This window comes from Oncorhynchus mykiss, chromosome 19, assembly GCF_013265735.2.
Source record: "Oncorhynchus mykiss isolate Arlee chromosome 19, USDA_OmykA_1.1, whole genome shotgun sequence".
NCBI lineage: Eukaryota > Metazoa > Chordata > Actinopteri > Salmoniformes > Salmonidae > Oncorhynchus > Oncorhynchus mykiss.
In genome coordinates, this window is record NC_048583.1 from 18,153,562 (window position 1) to 18,181,456 (window position 27,895).

The 27,895-nt window shown below is 42.9% G+C and overlaps 1 protein-coding gene across 1 annotated transcript in view; it reads left to right on the forward strand.

The window, feature by feature from the left end:
• Positions 1-7,535: 7,535 nt before the first annotated feature.
• LOC110497458 (melatonin receptor type 1A-A) overlaps positions 7,536-27,895 on the forward strand; it is a 57,563-nt gene continuing 37,203 nt past the window's right edge. The window contains exon 1 of the mRNA XM_021573568.2: positions 7,536-8,084. Within this exon, the coding sequence (XP_021429243.1) occupies positions 7,901-8,084 (184 nt within the window). The 5' untranslated portion in view covers positions 7,536-7,900. The remainder of the gene's footprint in view (positions 8,085-27,895) is intronic.

The window sequence follows — 27,895 nt, forward strand, 5'->3', positions numbered from 1 at the left end:
TCCATCACCCCCTCCAAGACCCCATTTTATATTGCTCCTACGGACCAAGGACACATCTTCTCAAATTAACAGTTATACACATTGCATTCAGAAAGTATTCAGACTCCTTATTCTAAAATGGATTAAATTGTCCCCCCTCATACATTTTTTAAATATGAAATATGACATATACATAAGTATTCAGACCCTTTACTCAGTACTTTGTTGAAGCACCTTTGGCAGTGATTACACCTTAAAAGTGTTCTTGGGTATGACGCGACAAGCCTGGCACATCTGCATTGGGAAAAGTTTCTCCCATTCTTCTCTACAGATCCTCTCAAGTTCTGTCAGGTTGGATGGCGAGCGTTTCAACACAGCTATTTTCAAGGCTCTCCAGAGATGTTAGATCGGGTTCAAGTCCGGGTTTTGACTGGGCCTCTCAAGGACATTCAGAAACATGTCCTGAAGCCCACTCCTGCGTTGTCTTGCCTATGGGCTTAGGGTCGTTGTCCTGTTGGAAGGGGAACCTTCGCCCCAGTCTGAGGTCCCGAGCGCTCTGAAGCAGGTTTTCATCAAGGATCTCTCTGTACTTTGCTCTGTTCATCTTTGCCTCGATTCTGACTAGTCTCCGAGTCCCTGCTGCTGAAAAATGTCCCCACGTCATGATGCTGCCACCACCATGCTTCACCGCGGGGATGGTGCCAGGTTTCCTCCAGACGTCCACAGAGGAACTCTAGAGCTCTGTCAGAGTGACCATCGGGTTCTTAGTCACTTTCCTGACCGATGCCTAGCTCCCCTGATTACTCAGTTTGGCTGGGCGGCCAGCTCTAGGAAGAGTCTTGGTGGTTCCAAACTTTTTCCATTTAGGAATGATGCTGCATACGTTTTTTGGGACCCTTCCCCAGATCTGTGCCTCGACACAATCCTGTCTCAGAGCTCTACAGACAATTCCTTTGACCTCATGACTTGTTTTTTTGCTCTGACATGCACTGTCAACTGTGGGACCTTATATAGACAGGTGTGTGCCTTTCCAAATCATGTCTAATCAATTTGAATTTACCACATGTGGACTCCAATCAAGTTGTAGAAACATCTCAAGGATGATCAATGAAAACAGGATGCACCTGAGCTCAATTTCGAGTCTCATAGCAAAGGGTCTGAATACTTATGTAAATAAGGTACTTCAGTTTTTGTTTTTTTAATACATTTGCAAAAAAAATCTAAAAAACGATTTTCACTTTGTCATTATGGGGTATTGTGTGTAGATTGCTGAGAATGAGTATTTATTGAATCAATTTTAGAATAAGGCTGAAACGTAACAAAATGTGGAAAAAGTCAAAGGGTGCGAACATTTCCCGAAGGCACTGTACAGAGTTATCACTGAATGGAACTCTTTACCAACTCATATTTCCCAAGCAAAAAGTACATTTACATTCAAGAAAATATTTTTAAAAATCTTTGAAACCAGATGGACCATGTGACTGGACAGATACTGAATCTGCTTATTGAATGTTACATTTTACCTTTCAGATATATAAGATGATAAATATTTTGGTAAGTTGGTAAATGTAAATGCATGTCTTTTTTGTTAGTCTTTTTGGGGCCCGACACCTATCTGCCCCCTCCGACACCTAACACCCAGAGCTATGACTCTCTTGTGCCTGTCTAGCTTCCATATCCTTCCTGTCCAGGGAGTTTCTCTCTCTCCTGTCTATCCCTCTCTCTCTCTCTCAATCTCTCTCTCTCTCGACCTCTTTCACCCTCCCCTCTCTCTCTGCCTCCCTATTTGCACGTCTCTCTCTTTCATGTCTCCCTTCATCTCTCTCTCTCTCCCTCCATCCCACAATCCCATCTCCTCTCTTTCACGTGAGTGTTGCCCCCCCATTGAAATCCCAGTAATCCCAGTCTATGGAAGTATTGCAGCAACAACTGTTAGGTAATTCAATTTTATGAAGCTCCAACAAATATCACCCACCCAGGTTGTACTGTACTGAGTGTCCCAGAGTAAGAGTAGGATCAGTTTTACCTTTTGGAAGATAATGAGATTAGATGGACAGGAGGGACCTGATCTTAGATCAGCAGTCACTTCCTTTTAGAGGCCCTGGAAATAAAAGAGGGCCCAGAGGCAGTGGCGTCATGCCTGTATCTGTTCTCTGTTCTAGGAACTCAGTGAAGTCATACAGTAATCTGAGTAGACCCGACGAAATAGGCAGCCTCTCCCTTCTCTCTCTCTCTCTCTCTCTCTCCCTCTCTCTCTCTCCTCTCTCTCTCTCTCTCCCTTCTCTCTCCCTTCTCTCTCTCTCCCCTATCTCTCTCTCTCTCTCCCTTTTCTCTCTCTCTCTCTCTCTCTCTCTCTCTCAATTCAATTCAATTAAATTCAGTTAAATTTAAGGGCTTTGTTGGCATGTTAACATTGCCAAAGCAAGTGAAATATATCATAAACAAAAGTGAAAAATACTATATGAAATTAACAGTGAAAATTACACTCACAAGATTTAAAATGTCAAATTATGTCTATATGCAGTGTTTGTAATGATGTGCAAATAGTTCAAGTACAAAAGGGAAAATAAACATAAATATAGGTTACATTTACAATGTTGTTTGTTCTTCATTGGTTGCCCTTTTCTTGTGGCAACAGATCACACATCTTGCTGCTGTGACGGCACACTGTGATATTTCACCCAGTAGATATGAAAGTTTATCAAAATTGGATTTGTTTTTTTAATTCTTTGTGGGTCTGTGTAATCTGAGGGAAATATGTGTCTTTAATATGTTCATACATTTGGCAGGAGGTTAGGAAGTGCAGCTCAATTTCCACCTTAATGTGTGGGCATTGTGCACATAACCTGTCTTATCTTGAGAGCCAGGTCTGCCTTCTGTACATATTCAAATATTACCCTAAGTTTGGGTCAGTCTCAGTGGTCAGGTATTCTGTCACCGTGTACTCCCTGTTTAGGGCCAAATAGGATTCTAGTTCTCTGGTTTTTTAATAAATTCTTTCCAATGTGTCAAGTAATTATATTTTTGTTTTCTCATGATTTGCTTGGGTCTAAATGTGTCTTTGTTCTGTCACACACACACAGTCTGTCTCGCCCCCCCCCCCCCCCTCTCTCTCTTGCTCTCATTCATTCAGAGGTGTGTGTAGTGTGTTGCCCTTACGTCCCTGCTCACTTCAGTGCCTTTGTATTTTATTCAAACCATAGATTTATTAGTGATCGGTAACGCAGCAGAACCATGTGTGTAACGATCCTCTTCGGGAGAAAGAGAGAACCAAAATGCAGCGTGATGATTATCTATTTTTAATGGGATACTTAAACAACGAACAAAAACAATGAACAGACAAAAAAAGTCCCGTAACGTGAATACCAACACTGGAACACTGGAAACAGGAACAATCACCCACACAATACAAAACAGGCTACCTAAATATGGTTCCCAATCAGAGACAACGACTAACACCTGCCTCTGATTGAGAACCAGATCAGGCCAAACACATAGAAACAGACAAACTAGACATACAACATAGAATGCCCACTCATATCACACCCTGACCAAACAAAACATAGAAACAAACAACGCAAACCATGGTCAGAGTGTGACAATGTGTATGATTCTGTTTTTGTTGGGGGGGTTGCTTTGTGAGATTCACTTCCACTGTGACTATGATTCTTGTTTGGACTAAAAAGTTTGGATGCATTGGTTTCCCCACTCATTCTCTATTGTCTGAAATAGTTTGGGGGGGGGTGTTTGGGTTTGGTTGGCCAGTATCAGACCCAAAGAGGATGATAGAAAACTCAACAGATCACAACACTGTCAAAGGGTCTCAAAACGCAGAATCTCTCTCTCTCTCCCCTCCCTACATCTCTCTCTCTCTTGCACTCTCTCTCTCCCTCCTTCTAGCTCTCCTCCCTCTCTGCCTCCCTCTCTCAATTCAATTCAAGGGCCTTTATTGGAATGGGAGATATATGTTTACATTGCCAAAGCAAGTGAAATGGATGAACAAAAGTGAAATAAACAAACAGTAAATATCTCTCCTGCTCCCCCCCCCCCCCCTCTCTCTCCCTCTCTTCTTCTCTCTGTCTGTAGTGTATCATGAGATTAAGCAGTAAAACATAGGGGTAGGGTTGTTAGAGAATCGAAGTTACCATGAATGTAATAAGAAACCTTGGGTGCTGGCTTAAGGCCGGTAGCAACCACTACAGAATGTCCGATCAAAACAAAGATGAGGCGGATGTCGAACGGAAGAAGATGTCCACATTCACACACACACACATCACACACACACATCTGACCTCTCATGGTTCAGATAACTGAGGATCATGTCCAATGAGAACTGACATGAACTATGTGGTGGTTTGGATGCACGCGCAATTAAACATCAGACAAACAGGGACTCAGTCCACAGAAGGATAAGTTCAGCAGGAGGGAAAACTGTGGAAGTGCTCATTAGGATGGGGAAAACACGTTTCTGACCACACAGCGTTCTGGGGTCATTTATTATTTGTAATGTAACCTTTATTTAACTAGGCAGGTCAGTTAAGGACAAATTGTTACTTACAATGACTGTCCTACCCCGGCCAAACCCTGACGACGCTGACGACGCTGGGACAACTGTGTCTGGACGTGTGCGTGTGCGAGCGTGAACCCGTGCCTGACTATGTGTGTGTGTGTGTGTGTGTATCATGCAGGGGCCATGTTTTTTTGGAGTGACCTTTGCCCTCTCTTCAACTTAACTCAAGTCTATTCCTGGTTCACTAACAATTTAGTCTGGATAATATTTTTTACTACCACACATGGACACATTACAACCTTATGACAGGTGGTAATGGGTCTAACTTCATATTGGCTTTCAGGGTAATATGTTAACATTTTTTGACAAGCTAAAAAAGCATGGTGGACATACAAAGTCGCCTCATATAGTAGCCGTGCTGGGTCAGACACAGTGTTTGCATCGCAAACAGCGCCCTGTTCCCTTTTGTGCACTTCAGGGCTCTGGTCAAAAGTAGTGCACTATATCGGGTATAGGGTGCCATTTGGGACAAAGCCCTGTCCCGTCCAAACTGAATTACTTGAGTAGTGCTCAATCAATCAAATTGTTTCTATATAGCCCTATGAACAAGATGTCAAAATGAAGCTGCTGCTATCGTGAACAAGTGATTTGGCTAAATAGATTTGATCTTAATGAGACTAGCCTGTAACCTCCTACAACCACCCAGAAGTCTTACGGGTTTACATTCTGTTTTGCAACACGGATTACATCTGACTATGGGTGGAAGATGTGAGCTTGGTGCGCTCACCGTTTTGTCGGACCAATCAGCGTCCTTTGATGAACTATGGGGGTGGTTTAGTTGATGGCGAACGTAAAGCGCCACTGTTGACAGGCACCATTGGGCTTTAGTTCAGTTGGCATTTCTTGGCTGAAGCCAAGGTAGTAAGTAGATAGCTATGTTAGCTAAAATGCTTTTGCAGCCAGGTCATCAGGATGCAAGTCAGTATTCAACGTCCATCCATGTCCAAGGACGTCGGGAGATGATATGGAAACCGGCCACTAGGGGCAACCGTGAGCGCAGTTAACTTAAATTAGGTTTTGGTTTTGCTAGGGCGTTTTGCTAAGCATCTGCCTCTGATTCCAAAGGTTGCAAGTTCGAATCCAGCGATAGAAAGTTGTTTTTTGTGATTTTTTTTCAAGCCTATCCCAAACCTCAACCCTTACCTTAACCATGCTGAGTTAATGCCTAACTTTAAGATTTTGGGGATAACGCCTCAACTTAAACCCTAACCTTAAAAACTCTAAGCTAATGCCTAAACTTAACCTTAAACACTACAATAATATACTTCGAAAGTTGATGTTTGAGAAAGTTGGACGAACGTCTAATTCTGACGTGAGACTGTGAGACCTAGTTGGTTTATGTCTTGGTACTCGATGTGCCTTTCTCTGCAAAGACGACAAGTGCTGGTTTTACTTCTGCAAAATGCGGCGCTGTGGCATCTGTTTTCTGACTGGTTGAATATGATCCAATTACTTTTAAAATGGGTTTTTCTGCAACACCACTCGGGCAAAACAGCTTCAATGGTATCTCTTCCAGAATGATAGTGCAGCGGTAATCAGTCTGATAATTGGGATCCTAATTTACTTGTATTAAAGGATAAATATGCTGACAATAACCAAGCCTAGAGCCTAGGATTTGGAATTAGCCCAACGTTAATCCAACACACAAACTGCTGATGTTCTGGGTTGATTATAAAGGTAATTTGAACAGATGGACCTACCTTCTACTGTGAGACAGACTATTTTGAGTCGGTGGTCTGGCTCACGGCATCTGGACTCTGTCACTGACACACACACACACACACACACACACACACACACACACACACACACACACACACACACACACACACACACACACACACACACACACACACACACACACACAGAAGGATAATGGGGAGAGGGAGAGCTGGAGGGAAAGAGAGTGAATGAAAGACAGAAGGGGAGAGAGAATTAGAGAGAGAGAGAGAGAGAGAGAGAACATAGCCCACACAACCTTTTTAATGAACTGCCATACTCACAGCAGACATATTAGTGGGATGTCTCCACATTAAAGTTGCGTTCGCATGGCAGAGGAGGTTTGGGTGACAACCCCTCAACAGCGTGTGTGTGTGTGTGTGTGTGCTTGTACGTGCGTGTGTGTGGGCATTTGTGCAGAATAAAGCGATCATAAATGTACTTATAGGTCGCAGGGGCGCAGTTTCCTTTGGTAAAATAAACATAACCGTAGCCGTTTCGAGTCAGTTCCACTATATTCCCCCAGCTCAGCTACAAGCAGTCTCCTCAACCTGTCTCTATAAGTCTGCACATTACTATATAGTGCACTACCTTTGATCAGATCCCAATGAGCCTTGAGCAGAACTAGTGCATGGGGTGCCATTTGAGATGCAATTCATGTTTCTATGTCAGAGTTTGTAGTTTATCTTGATATTCTGTGGTACTAATCATGTGGATTCTGCTTTGCAACACACACACACAGAGAGAGAGAGAGAGAGAGAGAGAGAGAGAGAGAGAGAGAGAGAGAGAGAGAGAGAGAGATGCATGCACATGCCATTATATTCTCTCATCCTGACCTATATATTGTGATCTAACATGTCATCTGGATTTACATCCGTACATCTGTCTAAATCTTTCTGTCTCTCCATAACAATTGTACATATGTTATTTGAATAAATAATACTTTCTCTATCATAGTAATTGGAATCAATTCCAATAATTGATATTAAGCATAATCATTAGGATCATTTTAATAATGCCATAGGCTAGTCAACATCCTTATATCGACATGTTATAAAAGGTGCATGCTATCTGCTTCTTTAAGTGTGAATACATCGATGTGGGAATGGATAAAATATGAACTATTCCTCAGAAATAATGATCAACGAACGCATGAATAAATGAACGAGTCGCTGGAAGCAAAGCAAAGCAATAATTGCGAGGAGAGCTCGCAGCCAGGCTTCAAAACACACCCGGGAAAAAAAAGGAGTGCCGCCGCGTGCCGTCCACTGTTTTTCCCTCTTTCGGGCGCTGAGAGGCAGCATTAGGCTACCACTTACCCGTCACCACCCAAGACAGGCTCACTGTAATAACACAATGTTAACATGGGAAGGTTTGGAGTTGCCTCTGAATGTCACATACCAACAATGTGATGCGTACACATATAGCCATGTACGTCTAGACTCTGACACGCGAGCATTGTGACTAGAAGGATAAACAGAAGGTTGTCTACGGGAGCTATAAACGGGCAATATGGAGAGGAGGAAAGTCACGGGAGAATACCACGGCATCCCTGTATCCAAAATGTAGACTACATTTTATGGGACGGGCGGCACGTTTACTTCGCTAATTGGAAAAGTTACAAAATATACAATGATTATCAATGGGTCTTATCTGAACAGGTCGTCGCTGGACCCGTACGAGGAAGTGCTGAATCGCCCTCCGTGGGTTACTACAACTTTGGGGTGCTTCCTCATATTCACTATCGTGGTTGATATTTTGGGCAACCTTTTGGTGATATTCTCTGTCTACCGGAATAAGAAGCTAAGGAATGCAGGTGAGTAATATTGTGCATGAGGTCGGAGGAGCCAAAGTATTGTATTGTGTTTATAAACAAGTTTCAAAGTGTTGTAATTGACACAACATTGTTGTTTTGATACATTTGAGTCCGAAATATGACAACAATAGACCTGCGTTTGGGTAAATCTGTGTACACTTCGCGCGCAATTGTCGAAATGAACAAGAAAAGTAGGCTTATTTCGGATTCAGAAATTGTGATAGGCGTATTACATACATCGATGAAAATCAATAAAGCGCATTGGTCTATCCCAATTAATTTAGCTTGGGTTTAAAGCTACGGTGAAAGTAATGTCCCGTTGCCATTTGGAGGTAGCTACCCGAGCGTTATAGAGGATTCCGTGTCAATGTTGGTAGCCTGATGGTAACCTTGATACCTTATGATGTACCTTATGATGTTATACCCCAAACAATGTATGTTATATACCGGTAGGTTTTTATATAGGCTAGTCAAGGATGCCTAAATCGGCATGTCATGAAAGTTAGATTATCGCCCTCTTATTATAACCGTGTATGGACGCGCAAGCTGCTCTGACCAGACCGAATAACCATGTCTAACTAAACACTTCTCTGTTTAAACTCCGAGCGAGCAAAGACGAAATAATAACTAGAGAGTGTCAACGAATGAGGCTCTTCCAAGAATGAAAAATAGACTCGCGGGGATTGATTGACACGCGTCGCCCGAAGCCACTCAAGAGAAACTACAGAATGGACAGCAGTGTATTTTAGGAAACATTTGCGCCACAGCCTCGGCATGCTTAGCTGGGGATTGCGTTTCACATCCTATCAATAGCATGTAACTAAACTTGGAAGTTGAATGAGAACGTCTTGTACTATCCGTTTTATTTTTCAATGGAACATTTGGATTTAGGTGACGGAACATGCGTCACGTGCGCACTTCGGTTTTATGAATTGGGATCGGAGTGGGGCTGCTGTGTCTCGACCAGCCCATTAACACCAGATATTATATAATGTAGCATAATGCTGTTTATGGGATAATGTTGTATGTTGTGTAGTGTGGATATCTTAAATTCGTTATAGTATTGTACTGTGGCGTGATTATTTAACGTATTGTTTGGATGATTATATTCCGAAGTACTGTACTGCTGTAACCCTGTGATAAGAACCTATGGCATTATTGTGTGAGAAAACGCAATAATATGCACATCATAAAAACGAAGTACATCGTGATTTGATAAGCTACAGATAAAATGTGCGCCAGATAGAAGTTAGGCTGTTGAGAAAATATCAATTTTGTCCTACATTATTACAGACGGGTGTGTTCTCCAAATACCAAATGGACATGCTTTGCGCTTCGGTGCCGCTCTGGCCATTCAATGACAGATTGGAATTCTAGACGAGCCCACATTGTAGATAGATTTGAGTGCTTTATCGTTTACTGGAATGTGTATCGAGCTAAATCACAATTTTTTTACCCCCCAAATTAGTTTTATTTTCTTTGATGTTTCATGTTATTAGTTGCGTTTGTTTATCACAGCCTAGAAATAATGTAAAACGCAGAGGATTTGTTTTGTGAATTAAGCCAAATGGATTTGTGCCAGTCAGGGTAGCCTAGTGGTTAGAGCATTGGACTAGTAACCGAAAGGTTGCAAGTTCAAATCCCCCAGCATGTGAGGCACGTGAAAAAAATGATTTCTCTCTCTTAACACTGTTTCCACAACAGCATTTGGTGAGTACTAACATCCCTTTAAGCAGGCCAGCCACCCGGTTTCCCTGTATCCTTAGGTTCATGCCTTTCAGGAGCGTTTGCAATTTCTCAGCCCAGTTCCCAAAGATGGTGCCTGTCCTTCTATTCAAGCCAAAGAAAAGGAGAAACCCTGCATTGGCAAATCGTATACCTCATGGCGGCCATATTGATTGACACAGAAACTTTTCTTTTGTACTTTCTAGGTCTATCTGCCCATGTGGCCTGCCCCTCTGCCAGCGAACAGAATGGCTGTGCCGCAGGAGAGTGTGTGTGTGTGTGTGACTGCACATTGAACTCTGATCTGAAGCACTCTCTCTCAACCCAGCGATGTTGCATTGTTTTCCATCCTTTCAGAAGCAGAATGTTGTTTGTGTGCCAAAGTTTTGTATAGACGCTACATGCACGCACACGCTTGTGTGTGTGTTTGTAGTACACCAGGCACAACAACAGTGTTTACTTCTCATGTTGTGTATGATTGAGGGCAAGTCATTCAATTCAGTTCATCATTCAGGTTGTAACAGACAGTAGATCTTGGCAACAGAGAACTTGAAGACATGACATACATGTAAAGTGCATTCGGGAATATTTTCAGATCCCTTGACTTTTTCAACATTTTGTTACATTACAGCCTAATTCTAACATGGATGAAAACAAACATGTCCTCATTAATCTACACACAATTACCCATAATGACAAAGTGAAAATAGGTTTTTATAATTTTTTGCAATTGTTTGAATAAATAAAAAACAGAAATACCTTATTTAGCTAAGTATTCAGATTCTTTACTATTAAACTCGGAATTGAGCTCAGGTAGGTACATCCTGTTGCGGTTGATCTTCCTTAAGATGTGTTTACAACTTGATTGGAGTACACCTGTGGTAAATTCAATTGATTGGACATGGTTTGGAAAGGCACACACCTGTCTATATAAAGGTCACATTTGACCTTGCATGTCAGAGCAAAATCCAAGCCATGAGTTTGAAGGAATTGTCCGTAGAGCTCCGAGACAGGATTGTGTTGAGGCACAATATCTGGGGAAGGGTACCAAAACATTTTTGCAGGTCCCCATTCCTAAATGGAAGGTTTGGAACCACCAAGACTCTTCCTAGAGCTTGCCGCCCGGCCAAACTGAGCAATCGGGGGAGAAGGTTCTTGGTCAGGTAGGTGACCAAGAACCCGATGGTTACTCTGACAGAGCTCCAGACTTTCTCTGTGGAGATCGGGGAACCTTCCAGAAGGATAACCATCTCTGCAGCACTCCACCAAACAGGCCTTTATGGTAGAGTGGCCAGACGGAAGCCAGTCCTCATTAAAAGGCACATGACAGCCAGCTTGGAGTTTGCCAAAAGGCCCTTAAAGAGACTCAGACCACGAGAAACAAGATGGTCTGATGAAACCAAGATTGAACTCCTTGGCCTGAATGCCAAGTGTCACGTCTGGAGGAAACTTGGCACCATCCATATGGTGAAGCATGGTAGTGTCAGCATCATGCTTTGGGGATGTTTTTCCGTGGCAGGGACTGGGAAACTAGTCAGGATCAAGGGAAAGATGAACGGAGCAAAGTACAGAGAGATCCTTGATGGAAAACCTGCTCCAGAGCGCTCAGGACCTCAGACTGGGGTGAATGTTCACCTTCCAACAGGACAACAACACTAAGCACACAGCCAAGACAACGCAGGAGTGGCTTCGGGACAAGTCTCTGAAAATCCATAAGTGGCCCGGCCAGAGCTCATACTTGAACCCAATACAACATCTCTGGAGAGACCTGAAAATAGATGTGAAGCGCCGCTCCACATTTTTACAAATTTAAAGTAAAGATATCTTATTAGAAAATGACTCAAGTAAAAGTCGGCCAATAAAATGCTACTTGAGTAAAAGTATTTGGTTTTAATTATACTTAAGTATCAAAAGTCAAATTCACTTCAAATTCCTTATATTATGCAAATCAGATGGCACCATTTTCTTGTTTTTGAAAAAATGTACAATAAGCAAGGGGCACACTCCAACACTCAGATGTAATTTACAAAGAAAGCTTTTGTGTTTAGTGAGACCGCCAGATTAGAGGCAGTAGAGATGACCAGGGATGTTCTCTTGATAATGTGTGAATTGGACCCTTTTCCTGCTTAGCATTCAAAATGTAACGAGTACTTTTGGGTGTCAGGGAAAATGTATGGAGTAAAGAGTACATTATTTTCTTTAGAAATGTAGTGAAGTAAAAGTTGTCAAAAATATAAATAGTAAAGTACAGATACCCCCAAAAATGACTTAAGTAGTACTTTAAAGTATTTTAACTTAAGTACTTTACACCACTGGTATTTGTACCTGTTTTTCAAAATCTGATTCTACTGCTTGTATCTGATGTGGAATAGAGTTCAATGTAGTCATGTCTCTATGTAGTACTGTGCACCTGTTCTGGACTTGGGGATTGTGAAGAGACCTCTGGTGGCATGTCTTGTGGGTTATGCATCATGGCTTTCCTGGCTGTAAATACATTAGACCTCACTCCCAGATCCCTTAGTTACCTCACAAGGGCAACAATCATAACCACATAACTTCATATAAAGTTACTTTGAAATGATTTGTGCATGCAAAAAAATAGTATAATATCCTCAGATTGTGTTTTTCTGTCTCTGATGTGGAATGGAAAGTATTCTGTGTTTACCCTCATGTGTCACGGTCGTCCTCCTCTTCATCTGAGGAGGAGAGGCGAAAAGGATCAGAGGACCAATATGCAGCGTGGTAAGTGTCCATGGTAAATCTTTAATAAAGAAAGTACTGAACACTGAAAACTATACAAAACCAGTAAACAAAATAACAACCGTGAAGCTAATGCGAGCTGCGCTGAAACAAGCCATCAACATAGACAATCACCCACAAACAAACAGTGCAACCCAGGCTACCTAAGTATGATTCTCAATCAGAGACAACTAATGACACCTGCCTCTGATTGAGAACCATACTAGGCCGAAACATAGAAATCCCCAAATCATAGAAAATCAAACATAGACTGCCCACCCAACTCACGCCCTGACCATACTAACTAAATACAAAAACAAAGGAAATAAAGGTCAGAATGTGACATCATGAGAACACTTCCTTCACTATGGCCTGACAGAGCTTGAGAGGATCTGCAGAGAAGAATGAGAGAAACTCCCCAAATACAGGTGTGCCAAACTTGTAGCGTCATACCCAAGAAGACTCAAGGCTGAAATCTCAGCCAAAGGTACTTCAACAAAGTACTGAGTAAACGGTCTGATTACTAATGTAAATGTGATATTTCCATTTTGTTTCAAGAAATTTGGTAATATTTCTAAAAACCTGTTTTGCTTTGTCATGATGGGGTATTACAGTACCAGTCAAAAGTTTGATCATACCTACTCATTCCAAATTTGTTACAGTGCCTTGCAAAAGTATTCGGCCCCCTTGAACTTTGCGACCTTTTGCCACATTTCAGGCTTCAAACATAAAGATATAAAACTGTATTTTTTTGTGAAGAATCAAAAACAAGTGGGACACAATCATGAAGTGGAACGACATTTATTGGATATTTCAAACTTTTTTAACAAATCAAAAACTGAAAAATTGGGCGTGCAAAATTATTCAGCCCCCTTAAGTTAATACTTTGTAGCACCACCTTTTGCTGCGATTACAGCTGTAAGTCGCTTGGGGTATGTCTCTATCAGTTTTGCACATCGAGAGACTGACATTTTTTCCCATTCCTCCTTGCAAAACAGCTCGAGCTCAGTGAGGTTGGATGGAGAGCATTTGTGAACAGCAGTTTTCAGTTCTTTCCACAGATTCTCGATTGGATTCAGGTCTGGACTTTGACTTGGCCATTCTAACACCTGGATATGTTTATTTTTGAACCATTCCATTGTAGATTTTGCTTTATGTTTTGGATCATTGTCTTGTTGGAAGACAAATCTCCGTCCCAGTCTCAGGTCTTTTGCAGACTCCATCAGGTTTTCTTCCAGAATGGTCCTGTATTTGGCTCCATCCATCTTCCCATCAATTTTAACCATCTTCCCTGTCCCTGCTGAAGAAAAGCAGGCCCAAACCATGATGCTGCCACCACCATGTTTGACAGTGGGGATGGTGTGTTCAGCTGTGTTGCTTTTACGCCAAACATAACGTTTTGCATTGTTGCCAAAAATTCAATTTTGGTTTCATCTGACCAGAGCACCTTCTTCCACATGTTTGGTGTGTCTCCCAGGTGGCTTGTGGCAAACTTTAAACGACACTTTTTATGGATATCTTTAAGAAATGGCTTTCTTCTTGCCACTCTTCCATAAAGGCCAGATTTGTGCAATATACGACTGATTGTTGTCCTATGGACAGAGTCTCCCACCTCAGCTGTAGATCTCTGCAGTTCATCCAGAGTGATCATGGGCCTCTTGGCTGCATCTCTGATCAGTCTTCTCCTTGTATGAGCTGAAAGTTTAGAGGGACGGCCAGGTCTTGGTGGATTTGCAGTGGTCTGATACTCCTTCCATTTCAATATTATCGCTTGCACAGTGCTCCTTGGGATGTTTAAAGCTTGGGAAATCTTTTTGTATCCAAATCCGGCCTTAAACTTCTTCACAACAGTATCTCGGACCTGCCTGGTGTGTTCCTTGTTCTTCATGATGCTCTCTTCGCTTTTGACGGACCTCTGAGACTATCACAGTGCAGATGCATTTATACGGAGACTTGATTACACACAGGTGGATTGTATTTATCATCATTAGTCATTTAGGTCAACATTGGATCATTCAGAGATCCTCACTGAACTTCTGGAGAGAGTTTGCTGCACTGAAAGTAAAGGGGCTGAATAATTTTGCACGCCCAATTTTTCAGTTTTTGATTTGTTAAAAAAGTTTGAAATATCCAATAAATGTCGTTCCACTTCATGATTGTGTCCCACTTGTTGTTGATTCTTCACAAAAGAATACAGTTTTATATCTTTATGTTTGAAGCCTGAAATGTGGCAAAAGGTCGCAAAGTTCAAGGGGGCCGAATACTTTTGCAAGGCACTGTATTTATTTTTACTATTTTCTACATTGTATAATAATAGTGAAGACATCAAAACTATGAAATAACACATATGGAATCATGTAGTAACCCAAAAAGTGTTAAACAAATCAAGGCCACCCTTTGCCTTTAATGACAGCTTTGCACACTTTTTTTAACCCCTTTTTCCTCCCCAATTGGTAGTAGTTACAGTCTTGTCTCATCGCTGCAACTCCCGCACGGACTCGGGAGAGGTGTAGGTCGAGAGCCATGCGTCCTCCGAAACACAACCTAGCCGCACTGCTTCTTGACACAATGCACATCCAACCCGGAAGCCATCCACACCAATGTGTTGGAGGAAACACTGTACACCTGGTGATCTGGTCAGCGTGCACTGCGCCCGGCCCGACACACGAGTCGCTAGTTTACGATGAGACAAGGATATCCTTCCCAGCCAAACCCTCCCTAACCCGTACGGTGCTGGGCCAATTGTGCGCCGCCCCATGGGCCTCTCGGTCGCGGCCGGCTGCGACAGAGCCTGGGCCCGAACCCAGCATCTCTGGTGGCACAGCTAGCACTGCGATGTAGTGCCTTAGACCACTGCGCCACCCGGGAGGCCAGCTTTGCACACTCTTGGTATTCTTTCAACCGGGTAGCCATTTACAGGCAACATTCACACTGAGCTAAAGGGTAGACCTGCCGCTTTCAAGGTGTGGGACTCTAACCCGGAAGTTCCGGGCGTCTGTTGACCAACTGGCAGGTATCTTCACTGACATTTTCAACATGTCCCTGATTGAGTCTGTAATACCAACATATTTCAAGCAGACCACCATAGTCGCTGTGCCCAAGAACACAAAGGCAACCTGCCTAAATGACTACAGACCCGTAGCACTCATGTCCATAGCCATGAAGTACTTTGAAAGGCTGGTGATGGCTCACATCAACACCATTGTCCCAGAAACCCTAGACCCACTCCAATTTGCATACCGCCCAAACAGATCCACAGATGATGCAATCTCTATTGCACGCCACACTGCCCTTTCCCACCTGGACAAAAGGAACACCTACCTGAGAATGCCATTCATTGACTACAGCTCAGCGTTCAACACCATAGTACCCTCAAAGCTTATCATTAAGCTAAGGATCCTGGGACTAAACACCTCCCTCTACAACTGGATCCTGGACTTCCTGATGGGCCCCCCCCCAGATGGTGAGGGTAGGTAGCAACACATCTGCCACGCTGATCCTCAACACGGGGGCCCCTCAGGGGTGCGTGCTCAGTCCCCTCCTGTACTCCCTGTTCACCCACGACTGCATGGCCAGGCACAACTCCAACACAATCATTAAGTTTGCTGACGACACAACAGTGGTAGGCCTGATCACCTACAACAACAAGACAGCCTATCGGGAGGAGGTCAGAGACCTGGCTGGGTGGTGCCAGAATAACAACCTATCCCTCAACGTAGCCAAGACTAAGGAGATGATTGTGGAGTACAGGAAAAGGAGGACCGAGCATGCCCCCATTCTCATCGACTGGGCTGTAGTGGAGCAGGTTGAGAGCTTTAAGTTTGTTTGTGTCCACATCACCAACGAACTAGAATGGTCCAAACACACCAAGACAGTCTTGAAGAGGGAACGACAATGCCTATTCCCCCTCAGGAAACTAAAATTATTTGGCATGGGTCCTCAGATCCTCAAAAGGTTCTACAGCTGCAACATCGAGAGCATCCTGACTGGTTGCATCACTGCCTGGTATGGCAATTGCTCGGCCTCCGACCGCAAGGCACTACAAAGGGTAGTGCATACGGCCCAGTACATCACTGGGGCTAAGCTGCCTGCCATTCAGGACCTCTACACCAGGCAGTGTCAGAGGATTACCCTAAAAATTGTCAAAGACCCCAGCCACCCCAGTCATAGACTGTTCTCTCTACTACCACATGGCAAGCGGTACTGGAGTGCTAAGTCTAGGACAAAAAGGCTTCTCAACAGTGTTTAACTCCAAGCCATAAGACTCCTGAACAGGTAGTCAAATGGCTACCTGGACTATGTCTGGCTACCCAGTTGAAATGGCTACCCCCCAACCCTTCTTTTACACTGCTGCTACTCTCTGTTTATCACATATGCATAGTCACTTTAACTATACATTCATGTACATAGTACCTCAATTGGCCCAACCAACCAGTGCCCCCGCACATTGGCTAAACGGGCTCTCTGCATTATGTTCCGCCACCCACCACCTGCCAACCCCTTTTTTACGCTAACCATACCTACATGTAGCTACTACCTCAATCAGCCCGACTATGTAGCCTCGCTACTATTATAGCCTCGTTACTGTATATAGCCTCTCTACTGTTATTTTTCACTGTCTTTTTTACTGTTGTTTTTATTTCTTTACTTACCTATTGTTCACCTAATACCTTTTTTGCACTGTTGGTTAGAGCCTGTAAGTAAGCTGTTGTATTCGGTGCACGTGACCAATAAACTTTGATTTGTCCAAACTTTTGACTGGTACTGTATGTGTAGATTGACGAGGAAGAAAAAACAATTTCCTCCATTTTAGAATACGGCTGCAACGTAACCAAATGTGGAAAAAGTCAATGGATCTGAATACTTTCCAAATGTACAGTATGTCTATATCACAGAGTCCGATTATAGAGTCTGGTGTAAAAGCTATATCAGGTCTACAAGCCATTTGTGTACTATCAATCTTTTCATGTATGCACATTACAAGTTTCAATGGTGTTACGGTAAACTTCAGATCCAATCTTCAAGTCCCAATGAAGTTCTTTAGCTCAAAGCATGACTAGATTTGCTACCGGATGTCCCCAAAGTTTGTTTTCATTTCATTAATGTTATTTTGGATCATCATAGAATCCAAACCCCACTGCCCCTCCAGAGTCTGTTGCTGTAGCTCCAAGCGTAATACATGATTTCTAAGCATATAATACGGCATTAAGTGCTTTGCGTATGTCTCCATTTACGACAAGCGTTTATGGCCCCTAAATATCCCACTGGCTTTGTTGTTAAACCTCTTTAAGGTAAAATTGGCACACAGCGCAGTGGCGTCAAATTAGAGAGCTCAGGGAAAAACAAAAGACAAATCCTCATTTTGGAGGGAAATTGATATATTTTAATTGCAGTGATTCCTCCCAGGGTCCTGTTTGATTTTAATCTAGAGGGAAACCATTTTATATCCCAATTAAACTCTGGATCAAACAAGATTGAGGTTTGTACTTTTGGGACTATTCCATTGTACTAGTCACACCTAACCAACAGCAACTCTAAAGTATAAGAAAGTATTACAATATTTCGATTAGCAAGATTGAGGTTTGTACTTTTGGGACTATTCCATTGTGCCAGACACACCTAAACAACAGCAACTCTAAAGTATAAGAAAGTATTCAAATATTTTTATTAGTTAGTATTTTATTGTGTGTTTTCACAGAAGTGTCTATTATATACAGAAATTGCACTGCGTTCAAAGAGATTCCACAACAAAAAGAGAAACCTAATATAGTCACAACATCAGACATACAAATTCATGAATTTATTCCTATTTGACACAGGTCTGGTATTTCCTAATCATCTGGATGGTCAATGGACAGCCTAGCATGTTTGAGTGACAGGAAAATACATGGGTGTTGTGAACAAAGCTTTTGTCCACCTCTCTGACAATCTGCTGCTCAATATCTGTCATTGGAGTGTACCAGACAGAAGGAGAGTCCCATTCTAAATCTGTCTTGTGAAGTGCAATGTTAATTTTGCTGTTCATGTTCATTTGCAAAGTATTACCAGAATGTAGTGTGTTGTATTTAGTTCACAAGGTTTGGAATGAGTACATTTTGGCACCGGGTCGATTTGTTAAATCCAGTTGCAGTAGTCAACTTCTATTGCGTAGTCGAAACAATATCAAAGTGAGCTGTCATGCTGTTCCATAAAGACGTCAACACCACCTGTTTTCGAGAGACACGCTCAATAGGCTTGGGCACCCGACCGTATATACCCTATACCGTGGTATTTTGAAATACCAGCGGTATGATTTTCAACAGCGTAAAAAAAGGGAGAAATAAATTATCTCCAGCTCAGGGCTTCAGCTATGCATTTGGTTGCTAGATAAGTGGCTAGCTTGCAAGATCACGTTTCTTGGTTACAGCAGAGACAATCAATCTCCTCCTGGATCAACATCCCTGCTGCCTAAAGTAGCTTTGTGCGCCCCCCCCCCCCCCCCCCCCCCCCCAAAAGAAAAGGATTAACCCGGTATGGTACAGGAACGGTATGAGTTATGAAAATCTGGGTACTGCCCGACCATAGCACTCAATACCCATTAAAGGCCCTTGCTGTGTAGACTGCTGCTTGGACAATAAATTGTGTAAAAAAAACAAAAACTGCTTTTACATTGCACAACCTTCAATGTTATGTCATAATTATGTACAATTCTGGCAAATTAATTACGGTCTTTGTTAGGAATAAATGGTCTTCACAGTTCGCAACGAGCCAGGTGGCCCAAACTGCTGCACATACCCTGACAGAACGCAAGGGAAGTGACACAATTTCCTTAGTTAATATTGCCTGTTACCATGAATTTCTTTTAACTGAATATGTAGGTTTAAAAAAATATACTTGTGTATTGATTTTAAGAAAGGCATAGATGTTTATGGTTAGGTACATTGTTGCAACGACAGTGCTTTTTTTTCGTGAATGCGCTTGTTAAATCAGCACCCGTTTGGCGAAGTAGGCTGTGATTCGATGATAAATCACTGCATTGATTATTTGCAACGCAGGACAAGCTAGTTAAACTAGTAATATCATTAACCATGTGTAGTTAACAAGTGATTATGTTAAGATTGATTGTTTTTTATAAGATACGTTTTAATGCTAGCTAGCAACTTACCTTGCCTCCTTGCTGCACTCGCGTAACAGGTGGTCAGCCTGCCACGCTGTAATGCTCGTCTGAAGAAGTGGACCAAGATGCAGCGTGGGGTAGGTTAATCATATTCTTTAATGATAACCCAAAAAACAAGAAAGAGAGAATACAGCCTTGTAGGGCTCAACAGCAACAATACAAGGACAAGATCCCACAACATAGGTGGGAAAAACGGCTACCTAAGTATGATTCCCAATCAGAGACAACGATAGCCTCTGATTGGGAACAACACTCGGCCAAACCCAAAGAAATACAAAACATAGAATTTCCCACCCGAGTCACACCCTGACCAAACAAACATAGAGAACAAAAGGATCTCTACGGTCAGGGCGTGACACACGCAGTCTGGAGTGCAATGTAATTGGCCATAATCGGCGTCCAAAAATGCTGATTACCGATTGTTATGAAAACTTGAAATCGGCCCTAATTAATTGGCAATGAATCGGTCGACCTTTAATATAAATCCCAAAAGCGCTCAAACAAAGCAGCAACAGTTCCGCTCTTTCTTCTGTAAGACTTGCCGGGACCCCATTTTGACTTCGCTTTTTCTGTTGGCTTTTTCTGTTGGATCAGTGCAGCTATAGGTGATTTGAATGTGGGGTGGAGTGTCACGCGCCAGGTGTCCACTGCTACTCTATGTGAAATTGAACAGCGGCTGGCTGATATGTTTGAAATGCCCCACCACTGTGAACGCTGCTACATCTGACATATTGTTACTCAAACACTGTGCTTGCTCGCTTTCTCCTCTGGCTGCAGGGGAGAAGCTATCATTAACTATGTCCTTGAAACCCCTGTTCACATTTCTACAGAGACATCGTAGACACGTTGGTCGTATAGACTGTATTGTATACATGAGACATCACTCAATCTTGCAAGGTGAATACCAGTAATCTGCTTCCGCAATCTCTCTGTAGACACAGTTCCTGTCTCCTTTAGTTGCATAACTGTCTCAGTTGGATATGTCTAGCCTTGGTTGATATGCTCAAACTTTTCATCATGTCTGTCAGAGTTTCTACAAAACCATCAGCCGAGAACCATTATTTTACCAAAGAGTTTGCCTCGCTACACTACACAAAGCACAACTTTCCTATCAAGGGAATTGGTACCATTCTTTCAGTATAAGAACATGTTTAAAACAACACCTCAAGGCATCAAAACGATATCCAGGAAGTCACATTGCGATCAACATCTTTGTCAACTCTTACATGTGAACACTGGCCAAAAAAGCTGCATGCTCCTGTTGACGTCATGCTCCTGCTGACCACACTAGGAGTCAAGCTGTGGCATAGGGATAGGGCACGTTATCAGGACCGTTATCAGGATGGTGGGTAAACTCGGTTGACTCAGGTGAGAGTGGCCGCGGGGTTGCATGACCTTGGGGTGCCTTCGCTGTGTGTATGTGTGTTGGTGGCTTACCTGAGTGTATGTGTGTGTGTGTGTGTGTGTGTGTGTGTGTGTGTGTGTGTGTGTGTGTGTGTGTGTGTGTGTGTGTGTTGGTGGCCTCGCTGTGTGTGTGTGTGTTGGTGGCTTCGCTGTGTGTGTGTGTGTGTGTGTGTGTGTGTGTGTCCAAGCTGCATAAATGAATAATGTGTTGGGAAGAAGTGGATTAGATAGCAAGGCCTGGCTAAGCAACGTTCTCCTTAGTTCTCATTATAACCCACTTAACATCGGCTGTAAAATCAGTCTTAAGATCACCACCAGTCAACTAGGGCAATAACAAAAAAAGTGGAAGTCGTCAATACCTCTTCAAGTAGGCTTGCGTGTGTGTGTGTATTTTGTATTTTATTAGGATCCCCATTAGCTGTCACGAAAGCAGCAGCTACACTTCCTGGGGTCCAACCAAAACATGAAACATGACATAATACAGAACATTAATAGACAAGAACAGCTGTGTGTGTTTGTACCTTTCATGAGTTACGCCAACAGTACTCTTCTCTGTGACACTGTGGTCTTTTCTGGTGATCTGTAAATTGGCCAATGTGAATTCTATTGGAGTGCCGTCAGGTGCATGTGTCTGTCAAGCCACCCTGGAGCAGTGAGCAAACCTAATGAAAGGTTTGGATTGTGTGGTTTGGTTATAAGTCTGCTGTTATCCTCTATTGTGCTAACTCCCATGGGGATGGACCGAGTGGGGGGAAAGAGAGGTAGAGAGAGACTAATAGAGAGGGAGGGATACAGAGACATTTAATCTGTTGAATTTGTTCATTGAAGATGAAAATATAGACATTTTCTGGGTCCCTCTTTTTTTGCCTATTCCATTCCCACGGCACAGATGTCAATTCAACGTCTATTTCTTGTTTGTTCAGCATATTTGAACTGAAATGGCGTGGAAACAATGTTGATTCAAGCAGTGTGTGCCCAATGGGTTGCTATGTCTCTCTTTCTCTCTCTCTTCAATACTTTCAAAAGTACCTTAAAAGCCCCTGTGCCCATCCCCCACATCTTCCTTCCTCATCTTTATCCCCCACATCTTCCTTCCTCATCTTTATCCCCCACCTCTTCCTTCCTCATCTTAATCCCCACCTCTTCCTTCCTCATCTTTATCCCCCACATCTTCCTTCCTCATCTTTATCCCCCACCTCTTCCTTCCTCATCTTAATCCCCACCTCTTCCTTCCTCATCTTAATCCCCACCTCTTCCTTCCTCATCTTAATCCCCACCTCTTCCTTCCTTCCCCTTCTTTATTCCCCACCTCTTCCTTCCTCATCTTAATCCCCACCTCTTCCTTCCTTCCCCTTCTTTATTCCCCACCTCTTCCTTCCTCTTCTTTATCCCCCACCTCTTCCTTCCTCATCTTTATCCCGCACCTCTTCCTTCCTCATCTTTATCCCCCACATCTTCCATCCTCATCTTTTCCCCCCACCTCTTCTTTCCTCTTCTTTATCCCCACCTCTTTCTTCCTCATCTTTATCCCCCACCTCTTCCTTCCTCATCTTTATCCTCCACATCTTCCATCCTCATCTTTATCCCCCACCTCTTCCTTCCCCTTCTTTATCCCCCACCTCTTCCTTCCTTTTTTTTCCTTTTATCTCCTTCCTTCCTTCCTTCCTTCCTTCCTTCCTTCCTTCCTTCCTTATTTCATTCCTTCCCCTTCTTTATCCCCACCTCTTCCTTCCTTCCTTCCTTCCTTCCTTCCTTCCTTCCTTCCTTCCTTCCTTCCTCTTCTTTTTCCCCCACTTCTTCCTTCCTCTTCTTTATCCCCACCTCTTCCGTCCTTCCTTCCTTCCTTCCTTCCTTCCTTCCTTCCTTCCTTCCTTCCTTCCTTCCTTCCTTCCTTCCCCTCCTTCCCTTCCTTCCTTCCTTCCTTATTTCATTCCTTCCCCTTCTTTATCCCCACCTCTTCCTTCCTTCCTTCCTTCCTTCCTTCCTTCCTTCCTTCCTTCCTTCCTTCCTTCCTCTTCTTTTCCCCCCACCTCTTCCTTCCTCTTCTTTATCCCCACCTCTTCCGTCCTTCCTTCATTCCTTCCTTCCTTCCCCTTCTTTTTCCCCCACCTCTTCCTTCCTCTTCTTTTCCCCCCACCTCTTCCTTCCTCTTCTTTATCCCCACCTCTTCCTTCCTTCCTTCCTTCCTTCCTTCCTTCCTTCCTCTTCTTTTTCCCCCACCTCTTCCTTCCTCTTCTTTATCCCCACCTCTTCCTTCCTCTTCTTTTTCCCCCACCTCTTCCTTCCTCTTCTTTTTCCCCCACCTCTTCCTTCCTTTTCTTTATCCCCCACCTCTTCTTTATCCCCAACCTCTTCCTTCCTCTTCTTTATCCCCCACCTCTTCCTTCCTCTTCTTTATCCCCCACCTCTTCCTTCCTCTTCTTTATCCCCCACCTCTTCATTCCTTCATTTTCTTAATCCTGCTTTTTCTCCCTCATTTCAGGGCTGCATTTAATCGTTTACAATACTATACAGTACAAACCTCTTTCTGCTTGATGTGCACTGGGGATGACGCAAATTGGCGGGCTCAATCAAGTATAACCTAATGCTCGTCCGTGGGAAACCGTGCACAACATATGCATACAGTAGTATATGCCGGGTTAGAGTATAAGAGATGTTGTGAACATGCACACACACACCCACGTACACACACTTAAAGGCTGACCACACCGCTCGCGTTGCGTGCGCGAGCGTTGCTAAATATATTTAGAAATCTATGTTATTCAATTATTGCACTCACACTACGCGCACCAACGAGCATCTGCATTGCCAAGGGCTAAAATAGAAATCACTTTTATTTCTGACGCAGATCGCGCTGCAAGTCCTGCCTCTCCCATCTCCTCATTGGTTTGTAGAAGCAGGTACCCACGTGCCATCTCCTTATTGGTTATACCCACGTGGGTGACTGAAGACGAACAAGGTCAGTGGCGGTAATGCACCTAATTTATGAAAGTTGCCAATCGCAATATAAAGTCAAGAGAAGAAAAATCCTGGAAGGAAGACAGATGACTAGAAATGATTCAGTTGACCGTTTTATGTGTGGATTAATTGTCGGAGTAGAGGACCTTGGGCATTTCAGGTAAAATAACAGCTCAGTGTTTAAATCCTAGGACAAATTAGCTAGCAACCGCAAACTAGCTAATTAGGACAAATTAGCTAGCAAGTGCAAGCTAACTAGCTAAATTGCCATACATGTTTAAAGCTTTTCGACCTGTCCCCAAATTAATGTCATTGGTTCAGAGTTTGTTTTGATATTCTAACCTGCGTGTCGTGATCGCGTTTGGTGTAGGGTGACAAAATACATTTATTCACGATGGCGCACGCGCGCAGCCGGTTTGGGTTCCGTGTTACGCCTCAATTACACTTACAGTGCCATTGCGCAAAATGGTATGCAGCATCATCATGAAAATTCAACATTAAAGGTTCTTTAAATGTAAAAAAAAAATTGTATTGAAAACATACAATATACTTGCAGTGAAGCCGCTCAACAACTACATAACATTAGTCATCTAACAGACTCCCATCCAGAGCGACACACAGAAGTAACCAGGGTCAACAGATCTCCCACAGGGTCAAAAAACGGGGACCTGAACCAGCGATCCATCAGCTACCAGCCCAAGCTCCCAACTGCCAGCCCTTCCAAGATCCCACCCACAGTTCCCCAAGAGCTGCCTCTCAACCATCCGAGACCCTCCCCACAGCCCCCCCCCGAGAATTTTTTTATAAATAATTTTAATTTAAAAAAAAAAAAATGTAAAAAAAAATTTAACAAAAAAAATAAATTCCCCCACTCCCAAGAGCCCCCCCCCACCCAATGCCCCAACAACCAACAAAATTAACAAAAGAGAAAAAAGAGAAAGACAAAGGAAAACCAGAAATAAACTATTCAAAAACCAACAAAGACACCAAGGACAACAACAATCACAACAGCAAGGTCAACTAAATATGTTTGAGTGCATGTATGGCACTATTTACCTGTGTGTGTGCGCCTGTGTATGTGCAGATGTGTGCATTTGAATGAGTGTGTTCTGCTATCATTTATGTCAAGCCGTCTACACATACGATTTGATACATACGTTTGATAAATGCAACGCATGCACCACACTGAACACACTGCAGCTGCCTCTGACACACACAATGCTGCGAGGCAAACACAGGGTTCCATTGGAAATTAATGTGCTTCTGGTGTGTCAAAATGCAATGACACTGTATGTGTGATCAAGGCGTTACTGGGCAGCTCTCCCCTCCGGTGCGCCTGTCTGTTTCCCCAAAAGAGCTTGGGCATGATCCACTTATGTTTGTGACATCGTGGTCAGGTTTTATATGCGGATTGCGAAAGGACGTTCTTTCGACATATTTCTAGAGACCAAAAAAATTGACCTGTGAAATCTACGACCAGAAAACCAATTTACAACCAGAAAATGTCATACATCGCATAACACATTTGGCCTTCTGGTTAAACTCAGGAATCATTACTACATTAACTTTGGAACTAGTGAACAGATGTACAGTTGAAGTTAGACGTTTACATACACCTTAGCCAAATACATTTAAACTCAGTTTTTCACAACTCCTGACATTTAATCCAAGTAAAAATTCCCTGTCTTAGGTCAGTTAGGATCACCACGTAATTTTAAGAATGTGAAATGTCGGAATAAGTTGGGTGAATTTTGGCCCATTCTTCCTGACAGAGCTGGTGTAACTGAGTCAGGTTTGTAGGCCTTCTTGCCCGCACACGCCTTTTCAGTTCTGCCCACAAATTTTCCATGGGATTGAGGTCAGGGCTTTGTGATGGCCACTCTAATACCTTGACTTTGTTGTCCTTAAGCCATTTTGCCACAACTTTGGAAGTATGCTTGGGGTCATTGTCACGACTTCCGCCGAAGTCGGTCCCTCTCCTTGTTCGGGCGGCGTTCGGTGGTCGACGTCACCGGCCTTCTAGCCATCGCCAATCCACTTTTGATTTTCCATTTGTTTTGTCCTTGTTTTACACACCTGATTTCAATTCCCCAATTACATGTTCATTATTTACCCTCTGTTTCCCCCATGGTTTTTGTGCGTGTTTGTTTATTGTAAGTTCAGTCCGATGTTTGTGGGCCTGGTGTTACTTCATGTATTTTGATATTTTTAGTAAAGTTCCTTGTGTTACTCATCTCTGCTGTCCTGTGCCTGACTCTTCTGCACCAGCTACACCCAGATCCTTAAAGTCATTGTCCATTTGGAATAACCATTTGTGACCAAGCTTTAACATCCTGACTGATGTCTTGAGATGTTCCTTCAATATATCCACATAATTTTCCCGCCTCATGATGCCATCTATTTTGTGAAGTGCACCAGTCCCTCCTGCAGCAAAGCACGCCCCACAACATGATTCTGCCACCCCACTCCAAACATAACGATGGTCATTATGGCCAAACAGTTCTATTTTTGTTTCATCAGCCCAGAGGACATTTCTCCAAAAAGTATGGTCTTTGTCCCCATGTGCAGTTGCAAACCGTAGTCTGGCTTTTTTATGGCGGTTTTGGAGCAGTAGCTTCTTCCTTGCTGAGCAGCCTTTCAGGTTATGTCGATATAGATACTGGATATAGATACTTTTGTACCTGTTTCCTCCAGTATCTTTACAAGGTCCTTTGCTGTTGTTCTGGGAATGATTTGCACTTTTCGTACCAATGTACGTTCATCTCTAGGAGACAGAACGTGTCTCCTTCCTGAGCGGTATGACGGCTGCGTGGTCCCATGATGTTTATACTTGCGTACTATTGTTTGTACAGATGAACATGGTACCTTCAGGCATTTGGAAATTGCTCCCAAGGATAAACCAGACTTGTGGAGGTCTACAATTTTTTTTCTAATGTCTTGGCTGATTTTTTTTGATTTTCCAATGATGGCAAGCAAAGAGGCACTGAGTTTGAAGGTAGGCCTTGAAATACATCCACAGGTACACCTCCAATTGACTCAAATTATGTCAATTAGCCTATCAGAAGCTTCTAAAGCATGACATCATTTTCTGGAATTTTCCAGTGTTTAAAGGCACAGTCAACTTAGTGTATGTAAACTTCTGACCCACTGGAATTGTGGTACAGTGAATTATAATTGAAATAATCTGTCTGTAAACAATTGTTGGAAAATGTACTTGTGTCATGCACAAAGTAAATGTCCTAACCGACTTGCCAAAACTATAGTTTGTTAACAAGACATTTGTGTGTGGTTGAAAAACGAGTGGTTGAAAAACAAGTTTTAATGACTCCAACCTAAGTGTATGTAAACTTCCGACTTTAACTGTGTCATAGATGAACGTGAACAAGAGACTCTCCACTCACCCCAGTCTTCAGAGTGATTAACTGATTCACTATGTAAGTCCCAAATGGCACCCTATTCTCTAGTGAACCAGCGCCCATAGGGACTTTATAGAGAATAGGGTGCCATTTTGGGACAAACCCATAGTGGATGATAGACACATAGGCACTTTAATGTTCTTCTTTAATATCTACTGTGAACACTTGGTCCCCTTCAAGCTTTATCTGAACGCTGCCTCTGCGTTTCCTTGTTATTATTAGCTTGGCAGTTACATTTATTACAATCAGAACTCACATAAGTAAGAGAGAGAGAGGTGGAGAGAGGTAGAAAGATGGAGAGAGTGAGGTAGAGAGAGAAGGAAAGGTAGAGAGAGAGGGAGAGAGAGAGGATGAAGAAGAGCAGCGAGGTAGAAAAAGAGAGAGAAAGAAGGGGAGAGAAACAGAGTGAGAGA